This window comes from Stegostoma tigrinum, chromosome 13 (assembly GCF_030684315.1).
Source record: "Stegostoma tigrinum isolate sSteTig4 chromosome 13, sSteTig4.hap1, whole genome shotgun sequence".
Lineage (NCBI taxonomy): Eukaryota > Metazoa > Chordata > Chondrichthyes > Orectolobiformes > Stegostomatidae > Stegostoma > Stegostoma tigrinum.
The window spans coordinates 71,405,556-71,429,984 of record NC_081366.1 but is presented as its reverse complement, the minus strand read 5'-3'; the positions used below and the strand labels follow the sequence as shown (position 1 = coordinate 71,429,984).

The window sequence follows — 24,429 nt, the reverse complement described above, 5'->3', positions numbered from 1 at the left end:
TTCCATATATCTGCTGTCCTTATCCCTCCAGCTCCTTATGGTTGGAGGTCACAGGCTTAGAAAATGCAGTTAAAGTCAGTGGTGGATAATGCGCTACTCAAGTGGTGCTTTCTTCTATTCTTATAATACAAAATGTTTGATGATAGATTTGTCCAGGGTGACTCATTTGTGAACAATGATAATGATGTAACAGGTAAACCGGAATCTAAGAAGTAACAATTAAATTAACAAAACCAGAAGCGCAGTTCCATTGCCCTTTTAACGAGGCACAGGAGAGAACAGATTGCACTGATAGTCAGACTATGGAACAGCTTGAGAATTATGGTTGGAGGAACAGCAATTGCCAAAGACCGAATCATCCAGAGCCTGGACTAGATTTGGGGAGACTGAAGTGATTGACACGCCGGTTATTATTTACCCAAATCCCACCTCTACTCCTAACCCAGAACATCTCCGATTTGAGCGCGGTATAGGTAGTTCTCACGTGGAATGTGTAGGAAAGGGAGGGAGAGAGAGATACACAGAGAGACAGAGAAACAGCGACAGCACTGTGAGGTTTGCCTCTTTTATTTGCGAGCAGTGCTGCAGCTCAGATTGTAAATATACTATATATGGCTAGCACAGCACAGTGTCACTGAAGAAATCTCCGCCAAGCCTTTCACCTCAGAGCTTCACCAAGACAGGGTGTTATAAACTGATTGGATTACTCCGAGGAGACAGGAGATGGAGGGGGGAACGGGGCTAGCTGAGGGATTAGTCTTGCCAAAGATTTCTGCTGGTTCCATCCTGCTGTGAACTTCGTGCCAGGAGTTGAAAATGGATTTCCATGTTCAGCGTACGTTACGGATATTGAACAGCATGAGGAACTTGGTAGGTAAGGAGTCGTTCATTAAAACTATTAACCCATAGAACTTGCAGCATGATCAGAAGGCATTTGACGTTTAAAAGTGGGCAACTTGTTAAATGCCTCTGAGCAGTTCTGCGACATACTTTCACCTCCGTATGGCGACGCCGAACCAGCATCCCAAATCAGTGTCAAACCCATAGCTTTAATGAGCTATGAAGTGGCAAGTACGTTTTCAGAGAGGGTCTGCATGTTAATTACTCGGATTGTCATGCCTGTTTTCCTGCTCTACATCTGCCGAATTACTCTGGTATTTGACATGAGGTTTGACCTGGTCAAGGTTGTTGAGAACCATGACGTCTCTGCTCAGTCTCCCCTGGACACTGGGGGATGAAATTTGGGCAACCCGCACTTCTGTCATCAGCGCCTAGTTTCAGGAAATGCTTAAGGAAGTTGATAGAGTGAGGAGCAAGGGTTTTGGGGGGTGGTGGGTCGTGTAGTGGGGAGAGTGGATGGTGACCCAAGAAGCATCAAGTGATAGAGATGTTGGATATTGATTGAAAAATAACACAGTGAAACAAAATGGTAATAGTTGGAGATGAATATACAGGCTGTGCTGGTGCCCTAATTTGGCATAGACAACACAAGTCAGACCAGCATGGCTCATTGGCCACTTTTTACTGTTTTCTTCCCTTTTTTGCACAGTCACTTGGACTGGGAAGACAGACCCGGTGGGCATTAACAGGGGACAACTTAACATTGCATACAGTTTAACTTTTTCTTTCATGCTGCAGGTGAAAGGGAGTAAATGTATTTGACTGTAGCAATGCAAAATTTCCCCAGGACTTCACTCAACCCATTCCACTTCTTCCTAAGTTGTTACAATTTTGTCAAAGGTTGGAGAAAAATATTAAAGTGAGAGGAAGTGGAATGGGTAAAGATACCAAGATAACAAGGTGTAGAGCTGAATGAACACAGCAGGCGAAGCAGCATCTTAGGAGCAGAAAAGCAGATGTTTTGGACCTAGACCCTTCATCCAGCTCAACACCTTGTTATCTCAGATTTGCCAGCATCTGCAGTTCCTACTATCTCTGGGCTAAAATACTCCTCCCTTTCATAATCCCTGCTAGAATGAGATTTAAGGAAGGAATTGATATGGGACATGCCAAGACTGTCACTCTTAAGATTTAAGAGTGGTCAGCAAATAGAACTAACACCTCCCCCCATCAAGCCCCTCTCTTTCCTCCACTGAATACAGTCATGATGTTGCAAAACCTAAAGTCATTCGAGAAGCAAATGGATGTGGTTGTGGAGAAATGGCACAGCAAGGGGAGGAATGTAGGATGAGTGGGATTTGAAACTGGTATTGCCTTCCTCATCCCTGTATAATCTTTTTAATCTGGTAATCTTCCTCTCCAGAGCTGACCCACTTCCAGCAGACCTCTGGCTGATGTCTACTAGTAACATTTAAGAATACATTACAACATTTCACCTTTTAAACTGGCAATTTTCAGTGACATTATGAGCAGGAATATGCTGGTTTGTAAAGATGCTGTTACATTCCAAGCAACCACATTATTTCATTTCTAAATATATGGCCACAATCTTTTTTTTTTAAACTCACTTCTCCCCTTTGGTACCAACGTTTGCTTGGGCAAGGTTTCAGTCTGACCAGGTATCCTTCATCCATTACTCCGCCTGTACACCTAAGCCCACACAATGAGCCATAGTAACAACTCAGTCTGTTCCTATCTTTATCCCAATGTTCAAGAGGTCATTACCTGGATAGAAACAATCATCCATTATTCACAGGTGTATGGTAAAAGCAGAAGATCAATGCTGAGCAATGACGCTGATGTAGCGAGCTGCTTCAGACATGATGGGCCCAATGGCCTCATCTGCACTGCCACACTTTTGTGATGCAGCGCTGTACCCTGGATAATGATCAGGCACAGGGGCCTACATTAGAGATTTCGACCTCCCCACCACCATTCCCCCACCACCATTCCCCACTCACCCCTCCCCACCGGTCTCCCAGCCTGAGTGCTCACTCAACGCTGATCAGGAATTGTGCACACAATCTAGTTTTTTTTTAATTCACTTTGTGCATTGAGAATGCATTAACTTTATGGATTGAGCATGCCATGCCTTTCTCAGTGCACCAGTGATATACTGTGTGAATTCAGTACATTGTCAGCAACATTCTCTATAAAAAGGTTGAGTATTTGATAAATTTCTTTCCTTACAGCTGTTCCCTCTGCTCTCCTAATTAGGCAAACTGCTACAGCACCCTTTGAATAAAAGCTAACACTTCACTGGCTAACTGTATGTTCACAGTGATTATAGTCTACTTCTGTAGAACGGGCCTGGTGTACAGCATGTTATGTCTGAATAACTGATAACAGGACCACAAGCTTAGTGTTGATGTCAGGTCATTTTTCAAGATTTGTAGCCTTGAAAATGGTGTACTGATCACATGCAAAACAGAGACACATGAGTGAATGGGGCATGGACTCGTGTCAGTTATTACTTATTGTGTAACAGGGTTGCCGATTCTGACTGGATGTGTTCCTGGATTTTTAGCCTTCAGGGCCTCTGGCTGTGGTCACCCTCTTCCCGGGCAAATAGCCCAGTTAAAACTAAAAGCTGAAAAAGTGTTCTTAGAAAAGGAAATTGAAAATCAATTGTCTCGAGTGGCCACTTGACTTTCTTCTTGTGTTGGTCAATAAATAGTCCTGAAGACTTCAGGATATCTTGGGGTGCGGGGATGTCCATTAACATTGTGAAACAGGTCGTGCAGGTTCGATTCCCACACTGACTGAGATCACTAGAAGGCCCTCCCTTCTCAACCTCACCTCAGCCTCGGGTTAAGCTCACCACTAGTCATCTCTCTCTCTTTTTTCTACTCATGGTCCTTTAGGACTGTGGCTCTTCTCACTTTAATCTGTAGTGACCTGTGTAATACACTGTTGGGCTCCCTAGCACTTGAATCTTAAAAACTAGGCAATCATTTTTCTATATTGCAACTGTGACTAGATAAAAAATACTTCAGTTAAACATTTTAGGATGTCTGGAGCCATTGAAACTTATGCATTCATACACTTTTTTCTTTCTATCTCTACTTAAATTCATCAGTTAAATAAAAGTAGGTGATGGATGATGGTGATGAATTTAATATTAATTCCTCTCCATCTCTTTGCTTATAGTATTTAACTGAAATTTGTTTCAAAGCTGTCAGCATATTTATTCCTCTTTTTTTTGAACTGGGATCACACATGGACTCAACCCTCATTGGAATGTCATAACTACAACACATTGTCTCCTTTGTCAAGTGCCTATTGTCAATTGGCTTTTGCACTTATGGAGGCATCACAACTGAATCCAATCTCAAACCTAATCCAAGGTCAGAGACATGCGCACAAGTAAACACATAGTGACAAAGATCAAGAATTTCCTTGTTAATCAGCTCCTCTGGGACTCTCAGTCAATCTGTAATAGCTCAGCTGAGGTTGACTAATTCAGTAAAGGGCAGATATTAAACCTAGGAGCTTGTAGGCAGTAAGACAAAATCTTTACCAACCAAGCCTTTAGAGGGTGCTGTGGACAAATATTTATACAATTGCTAAAGGTTAACCTAATGCAAACAGTGAAGTTTATTGATGGTCCTAAAATAATGGAATTAGGAAGTTCTCACTAACTGAATATGGATCCCAGAATTACAAGTACCACTTTATATATGATTAAGTCAACTGGCAGTTAAGGTTTTAATAATTTGCACAGAGGGTGTGAAAAAGGTAGTTCAGGAGGGCAGCAGAATCTGGTGCATGGAAATACATCATGGAATATTAAATGGATTTTCAACGGTCCGGATAATTGAGAGGGATTGATTTTTCTTCAGGGAATTTGACAGATAACCTACTCACGGTCTTCCTTTTGACCATGTTTCTGGGTCAAATGAGGCAGATCCCAGGACAATAGCATAGATAGAATTTTGGATTTAAAAAGCATCTCAGTGTTTGCCCGAATTGAAATGTTTGGCCTGAGTGAAATACTAAACAATTTTCTTTTTGTATCTTCTTACCAGAAACAAGTATGCCTTTCCATTGTCAACTCTTCAATGTGTTCTCAAGTGACCTGGTGGGTTTATTAGGGCCTATGGCCCAATTTCAAAGCCAATGAAACGTGTATCTGCAAGCTCCTCCTCCTGGAACTCAGCAGGATTCAATGGGCCTAATTCTGATAAACATCTCATGATGACCAGGTCGCCATTTTATTAGACAGCTGTCTCTCTGGCCAGGATTTGAGTGGGTTATGTTTGCTGAATGGGAGAAGATACTTTGTGATGGAAATTGCACCCAAAGGGGCCAGTTCAAACGAATCACCACAGGAAAGAGGTTGTCACCCTGGGCAGTGGTTCTGTTGCAGTTTATTTATGCTGACCGACGTATCCCAAAAACCTAGTATTCTGAATTTGCCATTCTCATTTGTGGTTGGACTGTGCCATTTCCTGCCTGTAGTTACGCAATGAGACGCTCATAAGCCTCGAAATAGCATGTGTGCCACTTTACAATGCGGACTGTGTGGAGTTGTCAAGCCTCCAAAGTGTATTCACTACTAAATGACTGGGCATTAAGGTCTTCACATCTGCTTTCTGATGTGTACTTTCAACTTTTGATAAGATGCTTTTATTTCTGACCCTTCTTTCTGTTTGCCAGTTCACTCATCTTCAATATAAGCAAAGCTGATGTTGTAGGTAAAGGAAGAGTGTATATTCTGCAATTGTCACTCCTTTGGTTTACCATGTGTAACGGACAACCATAAGAAGGGAAACAGGAGATTGCCATTGATCTTGAGGCTTGATTTCAGCCTGGGTTTCATTGATATGTCAAACGTGGCAGGGGGAAAATAGTTCCTCCTGCAACCCATCACCTTTCGCTCGATGCTTGATCACCACCATTTCCCTTTTCGGTGAGCAGTGCGATGGGTCGTAAGGAAAATAATTATCTGGAACCTTTGAGATGTAACAGTGGTCCGGTGCAGAACTCAAAGGAGCGTTCACTTGCAGTCAAACAAGAAGGACAAGACCCTGCTGATCTTGCTGGGCAGGTCCAACAACGCAAGAGTAAAGTTCAGCAAGTGCACTTCAAAGAGGAATGTACATCCAACATGAGAGAAAGGACTGAAGGGAAGCCCACACTTAAAGGGAAAGCGCAAATCTCCAGGTCTCGAGGACTAGCCAATTGCTCACTAGTGATTACAAAGCCCCAGGGTGTCCTCAAAAGCATTGCTATTCAGACGTCACCAAGTCTGAGAAAGCATCTTCCAAAGTTCAAGGGGAAACTGAAGACCACCACGAGGCTGACCAAGGGGTCACTCTCAATGGATTCAGTAAAAGCTACCAGGGTAACTCACTCTAAGAGTGGCATGGCTCTGGAAACCATGGATACTGCCACACAGTCTCAACCAACTGAGTCAGACCAGGCTCAAGAGAAAGGAACTGAGAGAGCCCCAAGTGCTTCGCTTCAATCGAGTGTCTACAGCTCGGTCAAGAGGAAGCCTTTGCCACAAGCATCTGATCCTAACCTCCAAGACACAGCGCAGGAAGCAGCAGACTTGTACCATGCTAGCCCAGCTACGTCCACGGCCGCGGAGAGCTCCGGGGTACCAGTTGATCTATTGGACTCTGACCACCCCCATTCTAAAGTGAGTGCCTCCCCAACTGAGAATACCCAGCATGCAAGTCATGCTCATGCAAACTGTTATGCTGTGCACAAACTTGAACTTGCATCCAGATGGCATTCGACTGCCAGTGAGCCAATGGACAGATGTGGCTGCCGGAAGGAAGTTTGGCTAGAATATTCAGAGCTTCCTACTGACTGTGTCGGGTACACCAAGCGAGTTGGCGAGGAGGTTTCAAAATCTCCAAAGTGCTCACTAAGTGAAGTCAAGGCAGGTCTCTTGGGCACTGAAAGCTCTTCAAAATCCATTCGCAGTCACACAGCTTCCTGTAACATGGAAATAAAATCTCAAACGAGCAAAAGGATTAAGGAAATTAATCAAATCCATCTGACACAGAGGGACTTGTGTGATCTCCAAGGCAGAATGCAGATCATTGAGGATACCTTACAGTCAAATGAACACAAAATTAAAGTCCTTTTGAATGTAATTCAGGACATGGAGAAAACCAAAGCACTCAATGAAGGGTACGATGGATTTTTATTGCTTGTTTGTTTAATTGTTCTATAGCATTAGCGTCCATGTATTCATTGTCAAAGACTTCCAACATTTAGCAGAGCAGGACAATCCCAACAACAAAAAAGTCTCCCCACTTCCAACCTGATGGGTTTTGGATTTGATGCTGACCATCCTTGAACAGAGAAGGGAACAAACAGGAAGGCATTTTTCTGTCAGTCAATCAATTTCCCCACCCCTTTCCAACTCCAATTACTCACCACTTGCCCAGTCCCCCCAACTCCAATTACTCACCACTCTCTCAGTCCTCCCACTGTGGTTACTTGCCTTTATTTAAGGGAGTACGAGCCAAGTTTATTATGTGATTAGCCATCCTAAGTTAACACTCTGAGCCTTGGGATCATTCTGATGACGCTGCACAGGACTGTCCCTTGTACATCACTGGCAGCAGCACCCTGTTTTGGATGGTTGCTGTCGGTGATGCTCCAGGCACTTGACCAGGGATTGTCATAGGACCCCTGAGTTTCCTGAATGAGATTGTGTGGAGGTCAGCTGGAGAAAGGTTGGGGGTTTGGTGCTAGTGATAGGGCTACAACTTTCAACGCGCCCCCCCCCCCACCCCCCCCAGCCCTTGCTAATGCCTTCAATTGGGCACTGAATGCCTGACATTTGGGAAGCCCTGGCAAATCCATCAGATGGACCTTCAGGGGGCATGGAAAAGCCACATGATGCATACTTCAATGCTGAGTTGCAGCTAAATTCAGTGAAAGCTCCACGATAATTGGTACCAACTGACTCATTATTGAACCTAGTTGATATCCTACCTTGAGTAAGTGAGTTTCGTGTGTCAGTCTGCTTCTGCCTTCAATTTAAATGCAAAAGTGTTTCCCCCTGCTGAGTGGCCTCCACCACAGTTCAATGGCTACCATGTTGCTTGCCACAGTGACTTGCATTAAATCCCCCTCTCCACCAAACAAGCCGCTCAGTTTGAGGACAATTAGGTAGGTATCTGCAACAAATTCTGACCTTGCCAGGAAAGTTCACATCTCCTGAAAGAATTATCACAACCTTCTATTCCTTTCTTCCTCATTTATCTAACCTCCACTCAGAAGTAATTAGTCAATTTGTCTTATCCTCTCCAAGCAAGACATTTTAGCAAAATCTGCATTCTAACAATTCAACATTAAGGTGTTTCTTCCGAGTCCCTCACCAAGTTGACTCATGATTTTTTGTTTTTACATTCCCTATCTATGGATCCCCATACAATATCTTCTTTACATCCACATCGCTTTGAAACCACTGTGAGATGACCCGTCTGTTTTCTTTTCTTTTCAAGAAAATAGCTCAAGCCCATTCATTCATTTGTCGATATGTGTAACACTTCAGTTTTGGTATCATCATCTTTTTTCACCTTTCCAAATGCCTCTACGTTCTTTTTTTGCCTAACATGGAGCTTGATCGGTAAGCAAAAGGTAAAGTGGTAAACAACAATTCAGTCATAGGTTTCAATGCAGAATGTCCACATGCAACTCAGATGAAGTGTACAACACTTCTTCCTTATGTATTGGAACATTGACTGCACCCAGTAACATACCTGCATCATTCTAAAAGTTTGATGTTCAGGGAGTAATGCATTTTTCACCCAAATATTCAGTGTCATTTGTTCTGGCAAAGCTGGTATTTCTGCTGCTTTTGTGCCTGTTCTACCTATTGTATTTAACTTATTGGTTAACCCCATTGCCTTAGGAAAATGGCAAATATCAGCCTTGCAGTAGTACTTTGGGTACACTCAGGAATTTGTATTTGAACTCTCACATGTAGAAACCTCAGGAACTCTCCTCTTGGTGAAATATAATTGTTTAGAACTGCAGATGGACCCCTCTTGTTTATTTGTCTGTACATTATAGATATAGGAAAATAGAAACAAAAATAGGCTATTCAGTCCATCTAGCGTGTCCTATCATTCACTACAATTATGTCTGATCTTCTATCTCAAAACCAATGCCCACTCTGTCTTCTTTTGCAGTCTATAAATCAATTTCCTTCTTTCTTAAATGTCTTCAGTGACTTGACCTGCACAACCTTATGTGATGGAGAATTCCACAGATTCACCATCCTGAGTGATGAAATGTCAAAATGACCAAAGCCACATCCCAAGAACACGACATCTTGTTCTGGACCACACGGTTAGGGCAGACATCGTTCCCACATCCAGTCTGTCCAGCTCTGTCAGGATTTTGTTTTAATGAGCTCCTCTCTCATTCTTTGACACTTCAGTGAATACAAGCCCAGTCGAACTAATCTCTTCTCATATGACATATGCTTACTGATTGGTTGCAATGTACCGAAAAGATCATCTCCTCGTGGGCTAGGGCCACCATCAGGGTTAAGAGGGTAGTCTGCGATTCAATGCAATGGTAAAAGACTGGCTGTAAGCACGAAACAGCTCTTTCCAGGACTCTTTAATTTCCATTCACTTAATCAAACATGAAACCCGGAATCGCACATTTTACCCTGTTATAAAAAGTTAAGATTTGCTACTGAGAACATAGAACATTACAGCACAGTACAGGCCCTTCGGCCCTCGATGTTGTGCCGATGTTGTGTCATACCGATCTGAAGCCCATCTAACCTACACTATTCCATATATTGCTTGTCCAATGATGACTTAAATGTACCTAAAGTTGGCGAATCTACTACCGTTGCAGGTAAAGCGTTCCATTCCCTTACTACTCTCTGTGTAAAGAAACTACCTCTGACATCTGTCCTATATCTTTCACCCCCCAATTTAAAGCTATGCCCCCTTGTGCTCGCCGTCACCATTGTAGGAAAAAAGCCTCTCCCTATCCACCCTATCTAACCCTCTGATTATTTTATATGTTTCAATTAAGTCACCTCTCAACCTTCTTCTCTCTAACAATTTCATTGTCTACAAAGAAGCATTTGACAAAACTTTGTGAATCATATGAAAGCAAAGCTAGGAATAAGATGGTACAGTCAAATTATATAGTGATTATGCAAACCTTTTTTGTCCTAGTTTCCTCACTAGGGCTATGTCTGTTCTTGACACTTCATGGAAAGAAAAGTGATGTGTTCTCGATAAGTGTAACACTTTCAAGACAGACGTTGGCAATAAACTCAATGTGATTATGAGACTTTTGGGACTGCAGCACTCCATGGAGTTCAACGAGCTTCCACAATGCTGTTAGGCAGGAAGTTCCTGAATTTTGATCTAGCCACAATAAAGGAATGACAAATATTTGCCTGAGCAGGGATTCTATGTCTCCTGAAGCTGATGATGAACACTTGATACTGTTACTACTCTTGCCTGTGTCTTTGTAGTAGAGTTTGATGGCACTGGGAATCAAGGCATTGAAGATTACCCTCAGCCCGTGTGACTCCTAAGGATTCCACAGAAACCCTTCCGAGTGTTTAGCACGCCATATACCAGAAGCTTCAATTCAAAATCTTATTAGTCATAAGCAGGATGACTAATATAACTTTGTGGAAGGAAAATACCCATAACAGGTTACCAACAGTTCGTGCATGTGTTTTGACAAGACAATTTAACAGGATCTCCAACGAAGGGTCTCGGCCCGAAATGTCAGCTTTTGTGCTCCGGAGATGCTGCTTGGCCTGCTGTGTTCATCCAGCTTCACACTTTGTTATCTTGGATTCTCCAGCATCTGCAGTTCCCATTATCTCTGATCACAAATTTAACAGGATCTATTGCTTGATCTTTTCTTTTTGCCCCTTCTTGAAGCAATAGTGTTGCGTATGGATTACCTCAATAGCTGGGTTGCATCATCAGCGATGTCATTGTGATGTCAGATCACATTGCACTGATGCAAGAAAGTTCTCATGAAGACTCACTCTACCATGTTTCTGTATGTCGTCTTAGAACATAGAACATAGAACATAGAACAGTACAGCACAGAACAGGCCCTTCAGCCCACGATGTTGTGCCGACCATTGATCCTCATGTATGCACCCTCAAATTTGTGACCATATGCATGTCTAGTAGTCTCTTAAATGACCCCAATGACCTTGCTTCCACAACTGCTGCTGGCAACGCATTCCATGCTCTCATAACTCTCTGTGTAAAGAACCCACCTCTGACATCCGCTCTATACTTTCCTCCAACCAGCTTAAAACTATGACCCCTCGTGTTAGCCTTTTCTGCCCTGGGAAATAGTCTCTGGCTATCAACTCTATCTATGCCTCTCATTATCTTGTGTACCTCAATTAGGTCCCCACTCCTCCTCCTTTTCTCCAATGGAAAAAGTCCAAGCTCAGTCAACCTCTCTTCATAAGAAAAGCCCTCCAGTCCAGGCAGCATCATGGTAAACCTCCTCTGAACCCTCTCCAAAGCATCCATATCTTTCCGATAATAGGGTGACCAGAACTGGACGCAGTATTCGAAGTGCGGTCTAACCAAAGTTTTATGGAGCTGCAACAAGATCTCATGACTCAAACTCAATCCCCCTGTTAATGAAAGCCAAAACACCATATGCTTTCTTAACAACCCTGTCCTCTTGGGTGGCCATTTTAAAGGGATCTATGTATCTGCACACCAAGATCCCTCTGTTCCTCCACACTGCCAAGAATCCTATCCTTAATCCTGTACTCAGCTTTCAAATTCGACCTTCCAAAATGCATCACCTCGCATTTATCCAGGTTGAACTCCATCTGCCACCTCTCAGCCCGTCTCTGCATCCTGTCAATGTCCCACTGCAGCCTACAACAGCTCTCTATACTGTCAATGACACCTCCAACCTTTGTGTCGTCTGCAAACGTGCTGACCCATCTTTCAATCCCCTCATCCAAGTCATTAATAAAAATTACAAACAGTAGAGGCCCAAGGACAGAGCCCTGTGGAACACCACTCATCTTGGTAAAGCTTTTCAGAATCCTCTCCAACTTAATAATATCCACCCTATAGGAGGGCATTCAGAACTGTACACAGTACTCCACAAGTGATTTCATCAACGTCCTGTACAACCTCAACACAACACCCAACTCCAATGCGCAAAGGTCTGAACAATGAATGCAAACGTGCTGAATGCCTTAACCACTTACTGTGCACCTGCAACGTAACTGTTGAAGAATTGTGTACCTGAACCCCTAGGTATCTCAGTTCAACAACATTATCCAGGGGCCTACCATTAAATGTCTAAGTCCTACCTGTGATTTATCAAACAAAACCTATCCCTTTTACACCAGTCTTGGGCAAACTGATGCCCCACATTCCAGAACAAAAAAAGTGTTATTGCAAATGCAATTGGACAATTTATTTTGTTATCCCAGAATTAACTTTTCATACCTTGGTAAGGATTCTCTCGGAACATTGTATTCCGCTGTTGCATAGGAACTTCCATCTGGGCTGGGTCTTATTATTAATAATTACTGATTTGAACCAATGTTGCCTAGTCCTTGTGTACCCCAGGCTCCCTGAAGCCGGTAGCGATATTTGTAAGTGACATTGAAACTAATTAGAATCATAGAGATGTACAGCACAGAAACAGACCCTTTGCTCCAACACGTCCATGCCAACCAAGTATCCCACATTAACCTAGTCACATCTGCCATCATTTGGCCCATATCTTTTGGCCCATAATCCTTTCTGTTTGTGTACCAATCCAGATGCCTTTTAAATTGTATCAGTCTCCACCACTTTCTCTGGCAGCTCATTCAATTCACACACCACCCTCTGCGTGAAAAAAATTGCCCATTAATCCCAATTAAAATCAGCACAAAGAGAGGTTGTTCAGCCCTTTATGTCCCTGCCTGCTCATTGATAAGTCTATCCAATTACACCCAGTCCACAGCTCTTACTCCATAGCCCGGCAACATTTTTGAACTGCCTTAGCATGCACTGGAAGCTTGTAGATGTCTAAGACTCTGTTCCATTCTGGATAACACTCTGGTCCAAAATAGATATCTAGGCTGCACATCCGGTATTCATTCTTAATTTCTCATCATCACATTTTGAAAATGGGAATGCAAAGTAAAGCACAACTGTTGTATTTTATGCTGGTGAACTCTTCCTCCTTGGGGTGGTGCAGTGGCTCAGTGGCTACCACTGCTGCCTCACAGCACCAGGGACTCTAGCTTTGGGCTCTGTGTGGATTATGAACCTTCTCCCCGCGTTTCCTCCAGGTGCTCTGGTTTCCTTCCGCAGTCCAAAGATGTGCAAGTTTGGTGGATTAGCCATGCTAAACTGCCCGTAGTATTCAGGGACGTGCATGCTAGGTGTTTTGGACATGTGGGACATGGAGGGTTACAGGAAGAGAGTAGGGGGCTGGGTTTGGGTGGGATGCTCTTCAGCAGCTTGGTGTGTACTCAATGGATTGAATGCCCTCCTTCCACACTGTAGGGATTCTGCGATGTCAGGCCTGACAGAGATAACACCTAAAACCCTTCATGAAAAATATCACCAAGGTTTGAGAAAGATAACAGACAAGATCAAAACAACATAGAATCGCTCAAGAACAAAAACAAAGTTGCTGGAAAAGCTCAGCAGGCCTGGCAGCATCTGTGGAGGAGAAAACAGAGTTAACGTTTCGAGTCCAGTGACCCTCAGAACTCTTCCACAGATGCTGCCAGACCTGCTGAGCTTTTCCAGCATCATTGTTTTTGTTCCTGATTTACGGCATCGACAATAACAAGGTGTAGAGCTGGATAAATGCAGCAGGCCAAGCAGCATAGGAGCAGAAAAGCTGCTGTTTCGGGCCTAGATCCTTCTTCAGAAGTTCTTTTAGGTTTTAACATAGAATCTCTCACCACTTTCTTAAAATCAGCAAGAATATAATATTAATTTGGGGTGGCACAATGGCTCAGTGGTTAGCACTGCAGCCTCATAGCACCAGGAACTCGGGCTCAATTCCAGCCTCAGGTGACTGTCAGTGTGGAGTTTGCACACTCTCCCTGTGTCTGCGTGGGTTTCCTCCGGGTGCTCCGGTTTTCTCCCACAATCCAAAGATGTGCAGGCTGGGTGGATCGGCCATGCTAAATTGCCTGTAGTGTTCAGGGTGTGTGGGTTATAGGGGGATGGGTCTGAGTGGGATCCTTCAAGGGGCAGTGTGGACTTGTTGGGCCAAAGGGCCTGTTTCCACACCGTAGGGAATCTAATAAATCTGCCAGCATCAATAAACATTGCATTTATGAACAATTCCCCAGTAAACACATTTTGGGTCCAATTTTAACTCACTCAAAACCTCTCCACTTGCCCAGAGTTCACCTCAGGCTCATTGCTTTCCAAGAGAAATAAACATCACAAAACCCTTTTAAAGCTTGTGTTTTAACTTAGTTTGATCTGATTACTGTAGTAAGGAAGTGGAGAACTGGATCGCAGCGTCAGTGAAGGCTTTCGGACTGAAGTGGCTTGAGATAAGTTAATGATTTATGGAAAGGTGAATAGTTAGGATTTGTTTTGTACATTAACTTATAAACTGTACCCTATAAAAGACAGAGATAGTAGGAACTGTCGATGCTGAAGAATCTGAGATAACACGGTGTGAAGCTGGACAATCCTTCCCAAAAAAGACAATTGGTTTGGAATTATTACTAGAAATAAGATGAAGCATGGATTCTGTTGATGATAATGGAAAATGGTGGGACAGGCTGAAGATGCTGAATGCCATTCTCCTTTGTCACCATCTGATTTCCCTTTTATCTGAACTACTACCTTCCTTTCTGATTTTAGCTCACACAAACTTCTCAAATCCATCTTGCAGTGTTTTCCTACCACTCAAAATGGTGGACAATGCATGGTGGAATACCATCACACTTACCATAGCAATATTCCTTGAGCTTACGAATAGACAACCAGAGTGATTCCTGAAGTTAGATGGTGGGATCATTTCAAGATCACATCACGAGCTCCAGGCATACCTGAACTGCCCAAAGAGGATCTTGAAGGGAAGACTCCCTGTTCCTGTTGTGTGACCAGAAAGATGAGCAGTGCTCCTCAAACTGAAGCAGCCCAGGTCACTGCCACACCATTTAACATTGATGTGAAAAGATTGTTTCCCTTTGTGAGAGAGTCTAGGACCAGAGGGCATAAACTCAGTGTAAGGAGTTGCCCATTCAAGGCAGAGATGTGAGTAAATTTCTTGCCTGAGGGTAACAACTCCATGGAATTCTTTACTGTAGAGAGCTGTCAAGGCTGAGGGGTTAAGAGTGGCCAAGGCTGAGATGGACTGATTTTAATCAGTAGGGGAATCAAGGGTTATGGTGAAAAGGCAGGAAAGTGGAGTTGAAGATTATCAGATTAACCATGATGGTATACAACAGCAGAGCCCTTTCAATGGGCTGAATGGCCTACTTGTGCTTCTACATCTTAGAAAGAACCTGAAACATAATATCATTCCCATTTCGTTCAATCCTTATTTGATGTAATCCACTGATAATCCGCTGTGTACACATTTACAACGCAAACTGTCTGTCCAACCTGCCGTACTATATTGGAATCCACCAACCAATAAGGAAGTGCAATGTTGGTAGGAAGGTGTGATCACAAAGCAAGGCAAAGTCACACAGGCAGTATCCATGAGAAATGTGAGCATTGGCATTTATGACAGTGTCATCATGATAAGGTCATGTCTGTGCACCGCCATTCAACACTTTCTTGCCCTCTACCTAACATGACCAGAGGATTTGTCTCCACATATGTGGATACAAGATTTTTGAAGAAGTGCATTATCTTAATGATGGCAAAAAACATTGCTTTTTCTTGGAAGTAACAGATGGTTTTTGGATGGAGTTTATAGTCTGTTCTGCTGCGAGGAGCAGTTGAGCTTCAACAGATATGTTAAACTGTATCATCAGTTACATGCTTGAGAATTTACTGAGACAGATTCACATTACAGGCCAATGTGCTCAATAGTGCAAATAAGAAACTATTAACAAATCCCTTTTAAAAAAAAACTTCCTACTGTGAATTGAACCTGCACTGTGCACAACACCATGCTGAATTCATCAATGTGAAGATCATGGTTGCTAGTTAATAGCAATCAGCTCACTGAACTAGAATGTCAGATGCACACACTAATCTAATCAAAACTAAGAGTTGCACAGTCACCCCGAGGCCTCTTTTCAAAAGTACGTGAGACTGATACAAACAGCGTCAGGTAAAAGAAATTCAGAACTTGCTTTTGTGTGGTGCCTTCCGAGACTTTGCAAAGTACTTCATTGTAAGTAAGGTTCTTTTGGAATGCAGTCCCAATGTATAAAACGTCATCGGCGAATTTGTGTATAGCAAGGTCTCAGTCAGAAACAACGATGGTAAAATGGGCAGATGATCTGATTTTTTTCAGTTTGTTGGTTGAGGGATAAATAATGATTTGTGGAAACTTCTCTGTTTGCTCTTGCATGCCTTGGGATTTTTTTTTAAACCCGCCCGGGAGAGCAGACAGGAGTAGATAGAGTCAATGAAATGCTAGGAACGGAAGCTTCATGGAGTCTGTTCCTCACCCTTACTTTGCCCAGGATTCCCACGGCCCTACCACCAGAGACATTGAAAAGCAGGAGGAAGAATCAACTCTTAACCAACTTTGTTTTTTTTTAAAAGACACTTGTAGATAATTAGAGGGAAGGGAAAAGTGGAGGGCAAGAGAAATTGACATTTTTGAAATATTAAATTCTTGGGGGATAAGGCACTGACAACCAGCCTATGTAGCTTGTCCCTGATAAAGATTCACTGAGCATTCTTTATCTTTAAGGAAAACAGGTGAAAAGTGACCTGACTGAGGTCGTTTAAGGTGGGGAAAGGGTGCTGTATGATAGACAGTGAGAATATGGTCAGGAAATGGCCAGGTAGTTGTTGGAACACTGGAGACTGGAAATGCATCTTAAGACTCTGCAGAATTCCAAATACAGGTGACTCCATGGAAAATCCCTAGGAAATTTCATTTTACAACAGACAATTCCACATTGCCTGACGCCATCTGAAATGATCATTGATAGCCAATGGTTTCAAATGGTTCCAACTTAGTCCGGCTTAATAATTACCCAGGAAAGTTCAGGGGATCAAAAATCTGAATCACTACTTATAAACCCCTTTGCCCTGCATCCCCATTGCTGGACAACCACCTCCTAATCAAACCACATTCTACCCCTCTTGCCTCCATGATCAACATCCCTCACTGCAGGCCTGATGTTTTCTCCCCACCCACGGCCAACCCCATCCAACCCTCCCTGACTCACTCACCCATGGATAACAGCCTGCCAATGGCCTGACACTTTCCAAGACCCAATGCTTCCAACCTGGGTGGCATAGTGACTCAGTGGTTAGTACGACTGCCTCACAGTGCCAGGAACCCAGGTTCAATCCACCCTCGGGTGACTGTGTGGAGTTTGCACATTCTCCCCGTGTCTGCATGGGTTTCCTCCGGATTCTCCGGTTTCCTCCCACTGTCCAAAGATGTGCAAGCTAGGTGGAATGGCCAATGTAAATTTTCCCTAGTGTCCAGGGATGTGTAGGTTAGGTAGATTAGCCATGGGAAATGTGGGGATGGGGGGGTGGATGGGTCTGGCTGGGATGCTCTTTGGAGTGTTGCTATGGACTTGATAGGCCAAGTAGCCTGTTTCCACACTGTAGAAACGGTCTTCATTCCAACTCAACTCCCCCTCCCTCCCGCCCTCTTAATGGCCTGATTCCACCAACTCCCCCACCCACTTCTGGTTTTGACACTAACAACCCACCCCATCCAAAATGGCAGCCTGACACCCCATCACCCCACTCAGCACATACCTAATCCCTCCACTGCCAACAACTCCCCCACCCTATACATATCATCACTCACTCAATACTCTACTTACCAGGCATGGTATTAATCCAGTACCCTATTGACCCTGCCTGCCAGCCCACCTTACCTACCTGGCACGCTAACCACCTCACACGCCTAGCCTTCAACAGGAGTTGTCAACGTGCTGGACTTTTACTCCAAGAACACAATGCTGTTATTATTGTAAGATGAGCATGGTTTCTACAAAGATTCCCTTTGCTGCTTCATTTATAGATTCCTGGACAGGTTCATATCAGGAAGTCTCCATCCAGGAATCTCCAGCTCAGAAGCAGTATAGGGTTAAGTGAATAAGTTTTAATCTAATCAAGGGCTGTTTTAATCCGATCAGTGAGACCCACTGCACAAGACACTGGTTGATAAAATGAATAGCTTGGATATATTTAAGTGAAAGCTAAATACAAGCTGGAAATACATTCACACATTGAGGTCTGTCTTTAACAAACGGAATCATACAATCCCCTACAGTGTGGAAGCAGGCCATTCAGCCATTGAAACAGACTGCTGTCCAAAGAGCATCCCACCCAGACCTATCCCTGTAACCCTGCATTTCCCATGGCTAACCCACCTAGCCTACACATCCCTGGACACTATGGACAATTTAGCATGGCCAATCCACCTCACTTGCACATCTTTGGACTGTGGGAGGAAACCCAAGAGCCAGGAGGAGACTAATGCAAAGACACTGAAAACATGCAAGCTCCGCACAGGTAGTCACCCAAGGCTGGAATTGAACTCAAGTACCTGGTGCTGTGAGGCAGTGGTGTAAACTATTGATCAACTAAATTAAATCGTGGGAGACAGCCATTGTCTGGTGTGTTTGCCATGGCAGCATTATGACCAATTGGCATTCTCTTCCCTTACAAAATCAAATTGTTACTCCCTTTTGAGATTTGATATTCTTGCGATTCTGTCCTGAAAAATGCAACATTTCAACAATGCTCAACTTTTTTTACAACAAATTATCTGTTTTGAACTTGGACAATCACTCAAAGGGCAAATGAGTTGAGAGAAATGTTGACTCAGTTAAATCACAATGGGTGGAGGAAACTTGGTGAAGCATAAACACAGGGATTAACTGAGCTGATTGGACTGTTTCTGGGTTGTGTATTCATTGTAGTTCTCAAACCTGGGCAATCTATGAAGATAATCCCACAGTGCTGTCAGATAGGGATTCTGAAATTTGGGCGACGAGATGATTAAAGAGGTCTTGGCTGAAGGAGTCAGAGCAGCAGATGTGTCAACAAAGGTATAGAACTGTTAGTGACATTGAGTCTAACCAAACCATTCCTTCTGTGAAAGCCATCAGAGAAAAGGAGCAAAGTACTAGTATCATTGTCTTGTTCTAATAATTATGGCATGAGAGAGCTAGTCACTAATTAATGGCCAGTTGATTAGGAGTGCATAGGGAATTGGTAGTCAGGTATTATGCATTCTGCAAGTGTTTTTTATTGCTGTAATATTGTGATGCAAATGAGCTACAGCTCTGACCTCCAGCAAGCCCAGTTTGCAGAGGCAGGTGCAGTGAAGGCTGTCCAACTAGTCAGGTACTAATGTGAAATGGGCCTTGAATGTCATGTCAATCAGTTGGTAAGGACTTCTGGGCCTGAGAGGCAATTTTAAAATTGTTAGTTTTCCAATATAATATAATATTGCCAGCACATTATGAATTTTATAACTCTTCCCCACCACTTGCCCTCCCCGCACTCATTTTTTTTTCCCTTTTACATAATTTTTCTACATGAGCTTCAATAATTCACCAACTCGCAGCAAAGTATCTGGGTCAGAACACAGTCGCAGTTCTTGAATGTGAAACAGTCTCAGCTTCCATTAGTTTCTGTTAGATCACTGACTCCAGCATTTTGCCTTAATACCATCCTGGCATGTGTCATAAAAATAACCATTTCGTTGGCAGATGTAAAGCACTTGCTACAAGAAAAAAATTCATCCAAACTGATTGCGACACAGGCTTTTAGCTCAGAACAATTTATTGGATCAATTCTGCCTTCTGTTAGCACAACAATATTGATGTTTAAAATTAAAATCACATTTTCTGAAGTGACATTATCCTCACTAACCCAAACTCTGGACGTGGAGATATACATATATATAAAACATCAACATATAAATTAGAAGCAGGAGCAGGCCACTCGGCCCATCGAGATTGCTCCACCATTCAATAAAATGATGGTTGATTTGATGACTCAATTCTTACCTACCCCAGATAACTAATGCCTTAGATTCTTACCCATCAAGTGTCTATCTACCACGGTCTTTAAGAGATTCAAAGACTTTCCTTTCACTACCTGTTGACTCGCAACTCTCTAAGAGAAAAAACATTCTCCTTATCTCCATGTTAAATTGGTGACTTCTTACCTTTAAACAATGACTTAGTTCTAGAGTCTCCCATAAGAGACACTGTTAAACCCCCTCAGAACTGTATAGGCTGCAATCATGTCACCTCTTATTCTTCAGAACTCGAGCAGATACATGCCTACCCTGCTCCAGTTTTTCCTCATAAGGCATCTCTCTCATTTCCAGATATTAATTAAGAAAACATTAGGTGGGTGGCAAGGTGGCTCAGTGGTTAACACTGCTTCCTTACAGCATCGGGGACCTGGGTTTGATGCAAGCTTCATGCAACAATGTATATGTAGCTTATACATTCTTCCCGCATCCGTGTGGGTTTTCTCCAGGTGCTCAGTTTTCTCCCGCAGTCCAAAGACATGCAGGTTAGTTGGATTGGCCATTCTAAATTGCCCATAGTGGACAGGGATGTGTCGGTTAGGTGGATTAGCCATGGGGAATGCAGGGTTCCAGGGATAGGATAGGGGGTGGGTATGGAGTAAATGTTGTTTGGAGGATTGGTGCAGACTTGATGGGCAAAATGGCCTGCTCTGCACTGTAGGGACCCGATGAAACTTTCCTTTGGATTGCTTCGAACAAGTTTACATTGTTCCTTAAATAAGGCCAATACAGTCCACTCGATGTGGGCTCACCCATGCTTTGTAAAGCTGAAGTATAACCTTCTTACTTTGGTAATTAACACCCACTGTGCTAAACAAGGACATTTGATTAGTTTTCCTAATTATTTATTGCGCCTATACACTGATGTGTTGAGATTCACTCCCCAGGACACTTGGATCCCTCTGCAAGTCAGAGCTCTGCAAATTTAGAGAGGTTTCTTTTAAAAAAAACTGCCAAAGTGGGCAAGTTCACATTTTCTCACATGATACACTACTTGTCAGATTTTCACATATTCACAGCCGATCTGTGTAACCTTCTTATGTCTCCTTATTTTCATACCTATTTTTGTATCACCAGAAAATATAGTGGCCATATCTTTCATTCATCCATCTCTATCATTCATATAAATTGTAAAAGTGGTGACAAAGTGATCACACAAATGAAATATCGCGCAAAATTGATTGTGATCTTCCCTGATTTCACCAGTAGTTACTTCCTTACTCAGGAGCTACACTAGACCCTGTGATCAAGAAACAGTCGGATTAGGTCCAAAAATAACGTTTCCTTTCATTTAATAGGCCAAAATATTTGCCAAATACATAATACAGGGAGAAAATTGTTAGGATGGGTTGCATAAATGTGGCTTGTGTTCCACAGAATTGTAGAGACTCAAGAGGTCATAGGGACATAGTCATACAACATAGAAGTAGGCCCTGCGCTCTAACCAGTTGATGCCAATCCCAAACTGAACTGGTCCCACCTGCCTGCATTTGGCCCACATCCCTCCAAACATTTCTTATTCATGTACTTATCTAAATGTCTTACAAATGTGTAAATGTACCTGCATCCATCACTCTCTCTGGTAGTTCATTCGACATAGAACCACTCTCTGTTTAAAATAATATTGTCTCTCATGTTTTGCTTTTAGCCTTTCTCCTATCACCTGAAAGGTATGCCTCCTAGTCTTGAAATCCCCTAGGGAAAAGACATCCGATGTCCACCTTATCTCTGTCCCTTATTGTTTTAGAAATCACTATAAAGCTACCTCTCAACCTTCGAGATTCCACTAGATATTTCAAATGTTAAGCAAACTCAGTAGATGATTTTTTTTCATTGGGGAGGGATCAGATTCAAGGAGGCATAAGGTGGAAATTTCCTTGCAGGTAGACAATGGGTCTGGAAGGGTAGGGTGTGGTGGTGAATCAGAATCTGCCTGCTGCCTGTTTTAAATTCTGGACAGGAAGGCCCAAACTCCACCTTCCTTCCCTGCAGTCCCTTAAGGCCTTCAGAAGATCAACGAGTGACTACTTAAGGACCCCCAGCTGCCTGGGCTGTGATTATTTCAGCCCCAGGTGAGTTGGTAAAGTGTCACCCTCCCTGACTGGTTAACCAGCATGGGCAGGCTGTCAGTTAAGATGAGGGCAGGAATCCCCCAATTGGCACTAATCTGTCCACGATTGACAGAGTAATCTGGGGCACCAAGGTAGCTATTCAGAGCACTCTCTCTGGCTGTGCCTCTGACCTTCGCATCAGGCCCTCCTCTCCACAGCCAAGTTGTGAGAACATCTCACCCCCATTACTGACCTTTATTTATTCACTCATGGGGTAAGGATTTTGCTGGCTAAGCCAGCATTTAATACCCATCCCCCAAGTGCCTAGAGGGCAGTTACATGTCAACTAGTCATTGTTGTGGGCCTGTAGTCACATACCAATGAGACAAGATGAGGGTGGCAGTTTACTTTCCTGAAGGACATTAGTTGGGTTTTCTGGCAATCGGCAATGGATTCATGGTCCTCTTATTTCCCGATTTTTATTGAATTCCGTTTCTACTCTCTGCCCTGGTAGGATTTGAACCTGGGTCCCCAGAACTGAGGTCTGCGAGTGCAGTTGGGGGGGTATTTGTGGAGAGGATAATGTTGTACCAGCAGCAACTAAAAACCTGTTCCATGGCACTGCTGAGTTCTGAAGCTGCAAATCTGTGGTTGCCCAGCAGTTACCTAGCACGAGGCATCCCTGCGTCCCACGTCGTAATACCAGTCAGAGGCCTGGTTGCCCAAAAATCCTGACAGGTTTTCCCACCTTCGCCTTATCCAGTCGCTGTCACTTATGGACATGGTGGAAACACTAAGGTACAATTGCCCACAATCTTGAAAGTACTGCTGGAAATGTTTCAGGAATGAAAGCAGTGAGCTCGTGTTTACACAAAGGAGACTGGGGATTTGAAGACCTTGAGTGATAGATTTTCATTAGGTAAGCATGGATGAGTCAGATATGCACCTAAATCGGCAAATGGTGTGGAAATTTAGGTTGGCCATGATCCAATTAAAGGGCAGCACAGCTTCCAAGCCTGAACAGGGCCTGTTCTTGCTTCTATACTCCTCCTAACTTTATCATTGAACATTTCTTTTTCAAATGCTGACATCATTTTACTTCAGTGATGAATAGCACTCCTCTAACATTCTTTGGTTTTGTTTCCCCTTACTGCTTTGTTTCCTTTTAATCTCCATGACTACTTCTCTGCCACTGGTTTACACTGAAGGCACCAAGCGGGAGTCTGATGTACAGTGCTGTGAGGTGGATGAATTAGTGGAGGAAGTGGTGCAACCATTAACCACAGCTCCCCTCAGCAACTTTGTCCGTTCAGCGCTGTGTGTTAATTAATTGTCAGACACAATGGCAGCTCCTGAAAATTGCTTCAACTTCTCGGAAGCTGCAAATTATCAGTGAAAAGCAACCTCATATTTACAGTGTCATTCACGAAGCTCCGAAACATTTCACAACCCATGAGCTGACTCTGAGGAGTTTGTCACTGCTGTAATGTTGGATCATGGCAGCGAACACTTGCACAGCAAGCTCCCAAAAACTGCCAGCTTCAAGCACACAATTTGCTTTTAAAGATGACTGCTGATCAGAGAGTGACAGCGAAGCCCTCCCTGTTCTTCTTCACACTATGCCTTCCTCAGGAAGTATCTTCACCTGTCTCAGTTGGCAAATTCAGTGAATGATTTGTCCCACCACCAGGGTTCAGATTGTCAAGAGTTAATTCAGACACGGATGGCAGTAGCCTATTTATCTCAGCCCTTTAAACATAGAATTTTACGGCACAGTTTGAAGCATTGTGTCTTTGCCAGCTTTTTGAAAGAGCTATTCAATTCCTCCCACTCATCTACTTTCCACACTCCCCCAGTTCTGTTCTGCAAATGCTTGACTTCTGAAAGTATATAACCTTCTGAAAGTTACCATGGAATCTGCTTCCATCAGAATTTCAGCCAAGATCATTGGAGCTTCTGCACAAAGAAAATGTCTTCATTTTCCCTCTGCTTCTCCTGCCAGTTACGTTAAATCTGTATCTTTTGTTCCTGAACCTTCTGGTGGTGGAACAGATTCCACTCATTTACTCAATCAAAACCCACAATAACTTGCAATGTTTTCCGTTAACTCTTCTCTACTGTAGGATAAAGAAATCCCAGATTCACTAATTTCTCTTCTAATTAAAGTCCCTCAACTCTGATGCCATTCTTGCATATCTTCCCTCTACCAAGGTCTTCATATTTTACTACTGGGGCTAGTTGATTTTTTATTTATTCATGGGATATGGGCATCATTAGCTGGGCCAACATT

General features: G+C 43.2%; 2 protein-coding genes across 10 annotated transcripts in view; one reads left to right on the top strand and one right to left on the bottom strand.

Moving 5' to 3' along the window:
* The window catches only part of LOC125458253 (dedicator of cytokinesis protein 2-like), a 604,879-nt gene that overhangs the window by 248,246 nt on the left and 332,204 nt on the right, over positions 1–24,429 (bottom strand). The window lies entirely within an intron of this gene.
* Positions 285–24,429, top strand: part of LOC125458254 (protein INSYN2B-like) — a 71,712-nt gene continuing 47,567 nt past the window's right edge. For 6 of the 7 annotated variants that reach the window (XM_048543367.2, XM_048543365.2, XM_048543369.1 and 3 more), the window contains exons 1-2: positions 285–874; positions 4,929–7,047. In XM_048543367.2, coding sequence (XP_048399324.1) covers positions 5,825–7,047 — 1,223 coding nt within the window. In that variant the 5' untranslated portion in view covers positions 285–874; positions 4,929–5,824. The remainder of the gene's footprint in view (positions 875–4,928; positions 7,048–24,429) is intronic. The other variant, XM_048543366.2, reaches the window with a different exon arrangement.